Source organism: Fukomys damarensis, unplaced genomic scaffold (assembly GCF_012274545.1).
Source record: "Fukomys damarensis isolate Sample0158 unplaced genomic scaffold, DMR_v1.0_HiC HiC_scaffold_21, whole genome shotgun sequence".
NCBI lineage: Eukaryota > Metazoa > Chordata > Mammalia > Rodentia > Bathyergidae > Fukomys > Fukomys damarensis.
In genome coordinates, this window is record NW_022900933.1 from 30138283 (window position 1) to 30149115 (window position 10833).

The window sequence follows — 10833 nt, forward strand, 5'->3', positions numbered from 1 at the left end:
CAAGTAAAGGCATGGCAAGCATGCATGGTGCATAATTAGTCATGTATCTGATTATTTGGGAGATGTGTTCCTTTTTAAGAAGAGAGAAAAAAGAAGTTGATATTTTTAAGGCGTCTGGTACATATTCCCAAATTGCTTACTTACGGTCCATGCCAATTTCTCTGTCCCTGTGAAGCACTAGAGAGTCAGTGCAGCATATGAGGGCAGGCTTGTGCTGCACCAGGCTTTCTCCGTCCCCCACCTTGGTTGTTTCTAGAAAAAAAAAAGGTGATTAAAACCTACAGGACTTTAACAAATCAATGGCATCAAGTATTGGAGTGGAGATTGTTAACTAATAGGAGAGACATAAGAGACCTACTCAGAGTGCACCTTAAGATCCTGATTCAAATAAATGATCTGTGAAAAGATATCCCTGAGAATTGGAATATGGCCTAGGTATTATTTGATGTTAAGGAATGAGTGTTGATTTGATTAGGTCTGGTAATGGCCCTGTGGTTGTGTGGAACAATAAAGTCCTGGGCAGTCGTTCAAGAGTAAAGTGGTGTGCTGTGACTTGCTTGACAGTATTCCGGCACTATGGGAAGCATAGTCGGTGCTTTAGTTTGGACATGGAGTGGCCCCCAAAGGCCTAGGTGTTGAAGGCTTGGTCCCCAGCCTGTGGTGCCAATTGGGAGGTAGTGGAACCTTTAAGAGGTGGGGATGAGTGGAAGGAAATTAGGTCACTAGGCATGCTCTTGAAGGGAAATTGGGATCCTGGCTCCTCTGCTTCTTTTCTGTTATGAGGTGAGCAGCTTCCTTTGCCACACAGTGCCACCATGATGTTCTGTCTCACCATGGACCCAAAAACAGCAGACCAGTCAACCATGGACTGAAAGTCTGACATCATGAATGAAAACAAACCTTTCCTCTTTATAAGTTGGTTTATCTCAGGTATTTTGTTATAGTGATGGGAAGTTGACTAACTCATTTAGCAAATTGTTGGTCATGACCGAACCTAGGAAATGAGGGTGTTACACAATTCCCTCCACCTTTGTATATGTTTGAAAGTATCATAATACAAAGCTTTTAAATGTTTCATCTTGACTGAATTTTAAAAAAAGACTAAGCAGTTAGCAACATAGACGTATCAGGCTGACTTACATATAGACACCTGAAGCCTGACCTCCTTCCTGCATAGTCTCCATGAGGGGCTCCATGACAGTCATCTGTAACCATGGCAGTCCCTGCTTGCTTCCTCCCAGGACACAAAGACAGTGGGGAGCCTGGACTGGTCCAGAAGCTGCCCTGGGGTTCACAGTCCCATGAACACAGATCTGAAAGCCGTGGTGGTGAACCTATGACACACGTGTTATTTTTAAGTCAAAAGATGTTAATGTATGAGTTGTTTTTCCTAAACTAAAACCTCAGTATTCAGGTTTAGTTGCAGTGTTGGCACTTAGTGGATTTGGGGTTGTAGTTTGGGCACTTATCTCTAAAAGGGTCACCATCACTGGTTTAAGGGCCCTGGACCAAAGTAGCCTCTAACTTCACCAGCCTCCACAGGAACCACATCATGTTCTGGGGCCTTGGTCAGCTCCGCTGCCCCCAGACTCAAGCATGAAGCGTAAGGAATAAATTACTCATAAAAAGTTCTCCTTACAACAGTCCGCTGTATTTGTATGTCTGCAAAATAAAGGAAATAAGGGGGTGGGCAGAAATGTATGGGGTGTAGCAGATTTACAAACTGATTTAATTACATCATTTGTTAGAAGAGACCCATTCAGAAGCATGTATTTTAGTAAGTGAAAATTATTATAAGTTTTCAGCTTCTGTTGCTAATCCCCCACCCCTGATTTAGGCACCAGATTTGGCAGCCATTATGGTCTGGGTGTCTATATAAAGTATGGAACTATCAACAGTTTGTTAATTTCCTTCTTTCAATTCTGATTACAGCTTTGCACCTGTCAGTGGCTGTTGTCCAGTAGGAAGAGTAGGAGTCTCAGAGGCAATGCAATCTAGGTTCTTATTCTGTCCTTATGACTCTAGGCAAATTATTTAGCTCCCATAGTCTTTTCTTTTTCAAATGGGATTCGTAGCGTAGTAATACCCCATTCCCCTCTGTATTAGTCTGTTAACCATTACTCTAACAAAGTACTGGAGGCTTGGTTACCTTATAAAGAAAAAAGGTTTATCTTGTCTCGTGGTTCTGGAGATCCAAGGCTTAGAGGCTGCATCTGGTGATGACCTTGCTGGCAGCCCCAAAGCAGTGCAGGGCATCCGTGGTGGGAGACAGGGAGGGTGCACGTGAGTTTCCTCTGGTCTCTCCTTATAAAATCAGTTACAGGGATTTAACTGTGAGGACCATATGTAATTGTGCTGCATCCCTTTACCCCACCAGGAAGAACATTGAGAAGTATCATCATCCTTAATCCAAGACATCTGATGCTCGCTATGATGAGACGGAAGGTGGTGGTGGGGTCTTTCTGTGGAAAAGCCCACATAATTAGCTGACACACTTCTGAGCTCTCAGAGTAGTAAAAGCTATAGAAACGCTTCGGGCCACAAGCACTGGAGGAACAAGCAAGGAAGGAAACTGTCTTAGTTGCTTCTACAAACACCCCTACTCATGTTGTTTTCTGTTGTTTGTGCTAATTAACCAGAGCCTTATCAGTCTCGTACAGTAAGTAACCAGAAGCGATGATTATCCCTTCTTTTTTTTGTTGTTGTTTTTTGGTACCAGGGATCAAACTGGGGACCTTGCACTTGCGAGGCAGGTGGCGGAACCACTGAACTAAATCCCTGGCTCTATCCCTTCTTTAATAAAATGGAGCATTGTAAAACTAAATAAGCAAAACAGAATCTAGACATTTGAAATCTGTGGATCCTGTCACAAGTCACTAGAAGCCACACTCATTGGAAAAATTAGCTCATCAAACTTGTCAGCTGAGGCCAGCAATACACCTGAAGGTGCCTAAGTCACTCGGCCCAAAGTGAGGGTGTGATAGGGACCCTGAAGCTAAGTCCACAGGATATTTTGGCCCTTGATTCACTGTGGCACTTTATAGATAGCAGTTTCTTTGTCCCAGGCCTGGGTTCTGGGCTCCTTGAGGCCAAGGGCCTTGTGAAGTCATTGTAGTATGGCTGTCTTAGTCTTTTCAGGCTGCTGGGTGACTTATCAAGAACAGGAATGTATTGCTCACAGTTCTGGATGCTGAGAAGTCCAAGGTCAAGGCACCTGCAGACTCAACATCTGGTGGGTTCCAGCTTCCTCCCAGGCGTTCCTGTTGTGTCCTCACACAGGGGTGAGGGGCTCTCCTGGGTCTCTCTCACAGTGACAGTAATGCCTTCACTAGGGCTCCACCCTCATGACCTAATCATCTCCCCAGGGTCCCCTTTGTAATACTATTACCTTGTGTTGAGGATCCCAACATATAAACTTGTGGGAACACAAAAACACTCAAATCATAGTGGTGGCCCAGACAGTGCAGGACCTTGAACTGAACAGGTGTTCCGTCGGTTATCTCTGTTACCCATGGCTGGGAGAGAATCTGAAACAACTCCTGTGACTCTCCATCCCAAGAACGAAGTAACCACATCACCTCTGTGACCAGCAAGGCAGACACATGACAAAGTTCTCTTCTGATCGCTTGTAAGGGCCCCCCGCCCCACTTTTTGTTTCTGAACCTTCCTATTTTCTTTAACTCTGTCTGGTTTCAGGAATCCTATGGGATTTACAGATGGCCCTGGATAAGTGTTCCCCCATTTCTGTGTGTTGCCTCAGTCTATTTTCAGTGAGTAGAGCAACAATATACTCACTGCCTTACAGCTTTGGAGCGGCGGGCTCTGGTCTACATTTTTCTACCTTCTTAGTGATAAAACATTTGCAAGCTTTCCTGGTTCCAAGAACTCATGGAGACAATGGAGATGACCCCCAAGTTTCTCAGAATATCAGAGACTAATTGCTCAACATGCAGTTATTCCTTAGATGGAATAGAAACACTGTTCCTGGCTTAACTCAATTCACTCCAGTCATTAAAATCAGTTCTTCATGACTTCAACCACCTCATTGCAACTTGTGCTTAGGGATAGGAATTAAAGATCCTAAGAAAATAAATACAACAAAAACAGTGTGTTTCTTTACATAAATATTCTTTATGTAAAGAAATAACCTACATCACCATGCCAGGCATGGTGGCACATGCCTGTAATCCCAGCACTCAGGAGGCTGAGGCAGGAGGATCACTATGAGTTCAAGACCAGCCTGGGCTGCATAGTGAGTTCCAAGTCAGTCTCAACTACATAATGAGACCCTGTCTCAAAAAAACCAAAAAAAAAAAAAAAAAAAAACCGGTCTCAAAAAACAAAAAAAAAAAAAAAAAAAAAAAAAAGAACCTACATCACAAAGAGTAGCTGAGGGGCCTTTGATTGTGAAAACAAGAATTCTTAAAGAAGAGATGAGGGTCTGGTTTTCTCCCTACCATTGGAGGCCATAACTAACTCTTAAAGTACTGTTCCCTGTCCTTTGATCCATCTTTATCAAATCATCCCATGCATTCTATTCCATCCCAGCTAAAAATCTGAACTCAGGATTTTCCTTGATTCTCTTGGTTCCATGCTATGAATTTCCCACTTCAATGCAGCTCTCTGTGTGCCAAGAAGGGACAATCAAATTTAACTGGAGAACTAAGTGGTAATATTCTGTGCACATCTAGGTGTTTGGGAGAGGTGGCCCCTTGGCTTGACCTTGGCAGACCTGGAGGTCATACTCCCAGAAGCCCATACACTTCTGAATCTGATCTGGCTCTCTCCCAGGGAACAGTGTCAGGAGTCACTGACTAAGCTGTAGCAACATGGAGAAGGAGTGATTTGGGAACAAAGTGGGGATTATCAGGAAATGAGGAAACAAAGGAATCTAGGAGTGATGACGCACACCTGTAATCCCCACGCACTGGGAGGGTAAGGCAGGTGGATCATAGATTTGAACCCACCCTGGGCAACCATGTTAGTTACTTTTCTCATTACTGAGACAAGATACCCAAAGGAGGAAAGATTTATTTAGCTCACAGTTTGTAGAAGCTTCAGTCCATAAGCAGCTGGCTCTAAGGCAGGGTGGCACAGCAGACAGGCATTTTAGAGGAGAAACAGTTCATGGTGGGCAGAAGGTAACAGAGCAACAAGGGTTGACCAAGTATTTAGGCTACTTAGGGGAGGCAGCACTCACACCCCTAATCCTAGTGCCCTTGATCCTAGTATTGCACCATGAATCAATCCCAGCATCACACACGCTAGACCAAGCCACCTCTGAAAAACCCCACCTATGAGCACATGAGGCTTTGAGGGAGACATCTACACACGAGCCATAACAGCAACTTAGTGAGACTCTTGTCTCAACATGAAAAATAAAAAGAGGATAATGAGTGAGTCCTTGGAACCCCAAGGAAACTGAACTTGAAAATGAAAAAAAATTGAAGGAAGGACATTTGATTTGAATAAGAAATGGAAGCCAGGAAAGCACACCCAGTACTCGTTTTTTTTTTCTTTATTGGTGTTTGCATTCAGTGACTCATGCCAGTTCCCTCACCAAATCAACCTGCTCCTATCTAACTGCGTCACTTGTTGGAAGGAGTCTACATCCCTCCAGGGAGGGTCCCTCACTGCCCCCCTTGGTGAGAAATACTATGTACACCATTGCTGGTTCTACTGATTTGCTTAGTGACGTCTGTTGTCCTACAATATATATTCTTAGCAATGTGCCTGGGTGCACAGGCAGATAAAGGTGAAAACAGTGGACAGTTAAAGGCAGAGGGTAAAGCGACAGATGCTTTATGTTTTTATTAAGCCACAGCATCCAGTATCTCTGTTATCACTCCAAAAGCATGCAGTATTTGTTTGAAGAATTTTGTTTAATAGATAAAAACTACTGATTAAATTTCTCATTTCTACATATGCAATGTCTGTGGTTTTTCTGTCTTGAATATGCCCCCTCACCATCACCACTCACATAAACCCTTCTCCTTGCCTGCCTAGCTCTTCTTAGCTTTTAGCTCTCCCTGAACCCCAAGTCTGAGATGTTTTCCCCCTAGCAGATCCCATAGCACAACACTCTGATCATCTTACTGATGAGAGCTCATGAGGGCAGGGACCAGATCTCCTTCTCCTGGTTCTGTTGAGTGTAGAATAAATGAATTCTAAAGCATCTGTATCTGCCTCTTCTTTGTATGAGCCTTTGCCTATATCTCTGAACCAGATCTGCCAAGCAGTGTCCAGGTTGCAAACTGTACAGTGATATCCAGCAAAAGGGCAGAGGAGGCTGTAATGCAGTCCACATTGTCATCGCCAAACCCGAGAACAAGGTACCTTTTTCTGGTTCACACGGCAGCAACACACAGGCCCTGCTCCATGCTCAGGACAATGCTTAGTGTCTTCCAAAGGAGTTCTCCCGCTCCTTCCTTGCAAGGCCAGGTCTGAGTGATGTTCTGAAACTTTCTTTAGGTCCTCTTCAAGCCATCAGAGCCCAGACTCTAGCTCCATTCGTAGCCAAGACCTGTCTCACTCTTCTCTCTGATTTTTGTCTCCTTCAGGGTTTGGGATGACAACTCCAGCGACAGTAGGAGGAAAAATCTTCCTGATCTTTTATGGCCTCGTTGGGTGCGCGAGCACCATCTTGTTCTTTAACCTCTTCCTGGAGCGCCTGATCACCGTCATCGCCTACATCATGAGATCGTGCCACCAGCGCCAGCTGCGGAGACGTGGGGCGCTGGCCCAGGACAGCCTGAAGGCCCCAGGGAAGGGGGAGCCGGACAGCCTAGCCGGCTGGAAGCCCTCAGTGTACTACGTCATGCTGATCCTGTGCTCGGCCTCGGTGCTCATCTCCTGTGGGGCGTCAGCCCTGTACGCCCCCATGGAAGGCTGGAGCTACTTCGACTCCCTCTACTTCTGCTTTGTGGCTTTCAGCACCATCGGCTTTGGGGACCTGGTCAGCAGCCAGAATGCCCAGTATGACAGCCAGGGCCTCTACCGCTTGGCCAACTTTGTCTTCATCCTCATGGGCGTCTGCTGCCTGTACTCCTTGTTCAATGTCATCTCCATCCTGATCAAACAGTCAGTGAACTGGATCCTGAGGAAAATGGGTGGTGGGTGCTTCCGTCAATGCCAAAGAAGACTCTTGCAGTCCCGGAGGAACGCCGTGATGCCGGGCAACGTCCGGAACCGCTGCAACATCTCCATAGAAACGGATGGGGTGATGGAGAGTGACACGGAGGGGCGCCGCCTCTCAGGGGAGATGATCTCCATGAAGGACTCCAACAAGGTGGCACTGGCCATCCTCCAGAAGCAGCTGTCCGAGATGGCTAATGGCGGCCCCCACCAGACTAGCACACTGTCCCGAGACGATGAATTCTCAGGGGGTGTCGGGGCCTTTGCAATAATGAACAACAGGCTGGCAGAGACTAGTGGGGACAGGTAGAAGCAAGCAGTGGCTGCTGGGCACAGAGGCCTAGGGATGGGTGGAGGATGAGGGACTGGCATTCACTCCGCCCTAAGCTTGCTAGGTTTACCCAGGGAGCTGATCCTATTGGCTCCTCATGCCCAGATTTCAAAATCTGGACCTCAAACAATAGCCACTTCCCAGGTCTGGGCAAATGAGAAGCCTCCCTGCCTATATCCTTATCTTTACTCTTTAAATCTAAATTGAGACTTTTCAAAATGAATCACAAACACAGCATAAGATACGGCCTTATTGATCACTCACCTTCCTCCAAAGATGGAAGATGAGTTTTACTGAAGCCTTGATTTCCCCCAGGTATATTCTTCATTTGTGGTTGAAAACACTAATTCTTCTCGGGCTCTGAAGGGCTGAATTCACCATCTCACCTTGCCCCTTCAAGAAAAAGAAAAGAATGTTCCAGAATGTGCCTGGGCCTTCTTTTGGCTGAACTTTCTTCTGAGCAGATTTGTCAGTGTTTCCATGGATAGGGAAAATATTCTACTCTTAATACACAACTCTCAGATTTTTGTTTGCCTTTCATGTTAATTTTGAAGACCAGAATGTTCAGCTAAGGTATTCCTGGGACATCAGTGTGATAAGAAAACTGAATTCAGCTTCAGGCCTTTGAGTTGCAACAAGATGGTAGGGCTGGGTAGGAGGAGAGACTCACTTTTGTAACTAAAGAACATAGTGTAACATTTTCTCCTTGGATGGTCACATAGACCATTTCATTTTTACCAAGGTTTGGGGCCCATTGCCAAAAAATGACTATTAGAACTAAAAATTTAATAAATTCTCACTTTATTAACTGCGATTTGATGGGTACTCATTATGGACAGTGGAGGAGAAGCACCTAATTAAGCAGGTATTTATTGTATTCAGGGAAAAAAGAAAAAGAGTCGTTGGCCTTAGGGATACGAGCATCATGATGGAGTCTTGGCTGGAGAAGCACTGTCACGTAATGAAATTTGGCTTTTCTAATCCATTGTGCTGCTGCTTTCTGGGACTACAGTGAGTCCAGTGATAGCATCCTCCCAGGCAGCTAAAGTGTCCATACCAGGAACAGAGGCTGTTGACCTTCATAAATGCAAGAGAGAACGTTTGAGCAGTGACAGCAGATATCTGTTATTTTTATAGCATGAGAGGGGTACGCAGCATTTCAAGAAGCAACAAGAAGAGAAGGACCCATAAAAAAGACAAAACTGAACACTAAATCCTGTGAAAGGGCAAGGAGCAGAGAGCTTGTGAGCTGGAAGGACCCTTAGGAAGCACCTCCCCCAAGCTCCTTGTTTGTGACACGGAATGGGCACAAGAGATTGCTCCTCATCTGTGAGGAAGCCAGGCCACCAGAGGGTGAGGTCAGGGCTCTTGGTCCCCATGCCACACAGCCTTGTGCCCTTCCTCTCCAGGCCCTCTGCAGGCTGAGTTGCTTTTTCTTCCAGTTTCCAAATCCAGGTGTTTTCTTTACAATACCAGAAGTGCCCCATAGCTGAAGTCTTATAACCCACCATATCTGGACTTTGAATTTAGAGCTGCATAGCTCCAAAGTCAGAGATTTTAAATGATTGCCTGCATCCCTCTTAAAGGAAGGCACCCTGGAGCTGCTGCAGAGCACTTATTCTCTAACCGCAAACCAAGCTACTTCTAGGCTCTGTGCTGAGACCAGTTTGTCCTCCATTGAGGGGCTTTCTTGATCTCTGTATTCCTATTACAGGAACTGGCACAAAGCAGGTCCTTGCATCTCCAGTGTGGGTCTCCAGAGACCATGGCAGTGTTGCTAGGAGACCATTAGTATAAACAGGAGTCAGTTTTATGGAAGATTCTTGCAGAGAAATGTTATATCCAAGGACATGGCTTCCTCTAGGTGGGGTCCAAAATTGGCATAAATTTTTAAGCCAAAGTTTTGGAAAATTAAGCTTGAGCTTCCAGAGAAACCTCTCAAAGTCTCAGAGAATGAGTTTGTTCTCTGGTTGGGGTCTCCCTGCTGGGAAAATCTGAGAATCAGTGTAAGGAGAAAGGTGTGGGTTTCATTTTTGTTTTTATGATGAATAGATGAAGGGAGGGATGGAAGGAAGAAAAGATGGATGGATGAATAGCAGGAACGATGGGTGGATGGATGGATGGATGAAGTATGGACAGACAGATGTTTGGAAGAATAGGAAGGATATATGCAAAAACTTTCAAAACTAAGAATCCTTATTTAGGGAAGTCTCTGCAGTCATTCTTAGACAAGAATAGGTCAACAAGGATACTGCAAAGCCTTCAGGCTGCATCAATGGCTCACAGCTGAGCAGTTGTAGGAGTTCTCCATGGTTCACAGTGTGAACTGGCCTTTCATGGTTCTCCTGTGACCATCATCATCCATACCACTTGCCCCAGCTGCACCGTGCATCCATGCTACTGTGTCTCCTTAACATTTTTATCGACTTTGTTTGTAATTAGTTTTGTTTTAAAAAGAAACTGTCATACTACATGTTAGACTTGTTGTAAGTAGGGAATATAGTGATTATAAAAATCAACAAAATGAAAATCAAACTATATTATCAAATTCTAGTCAGATCCTATATCCTTGTAAAGGCTCCAAGTCTGAGGCCTTTGCTCTCTGTTACAAACAGAGATTAGGAAGTGTAGGGAAGCTGGCAAAGTCACTGGCACCAGAGTTTTTCTATGACGTAGCCAAAAGTACCAGAAGAGAACCGAAGTAAGTTTTTTATGTGAGGTTTCCTAAAATCAAGTCAAGGTCTACCCAAATGCACATCTGGGGCAACAGCATTCAGATAATAGCACTGCACAGTTTTGGCATCAGAATGTTCGGTCTGAATGCAAGGGTGGGGGCAGTAGAGTCTGTCCGTCTCACTGAGAGAGGTCTAGAACCTTTGCATCTCCGTTGTGAACATTTAACATCAGCTACCTCGCAGGGCTTTTGAGGGATCAGATGAAGTGATGCTTGGGGAGGGTTGCAGGGATTCAGAGGAGGTGGGGGTCACATGCTGAGGCTGGGGGTGTGCAGACGACATTATATCCAGCAGGCCGTGATTAAACAGCATCACTCTTTGTGACAGTTTCCTGCCAAAATGAACAGTCTCACAGTCTTTCTATGCTTCCTGAGTCCTTTCCTTTCAATGTCAGCTAATTCGACTGAATCCTTTGACACAGTAAAATGTTTTGAGAAAGCTGTAGCATCGACCTTGCTAGCGTTTCCCTGATTTTCAGGCTTAGTCATTGATAAATGTACTGTTTTGACCTTCATTGACACATTGTGAAAGAGGCAGGCACTTACTTTCATACTACCCAAATCTTTTATGAAAGAAGAGGAATAAATAATGATCTTAACTTATGTATGAGTTAACTGGCATTCAGGCTGACAG

General features: G+C 45.0%; 1 protein-coding gene across 1 annotated transcript in view; it reads left to right on the forward strand.

Moving 5' to 3' along the window:
- Positions 1-9554, forward strand: part of Kcnk13 (potassium two pore domain channel subfamily K member 13) — a gene marked incomplete at its 5' end in the record, with an annotated part of 91625 nt that extends 82071 nt beyond the window's left edge. The window contains one exon of the mRNA XM_033766731.1: positions 6561-9554. Within this exon, the coding sequence (XP_033622622.1) occupies positions 6561-7444 (884 nt within the window). The remainder of the gene's footprint in view (positions 1-6560) is intronic.
- Between the last annotated feature and the right edge of the window lie 1279 nt (positions 9555-10833).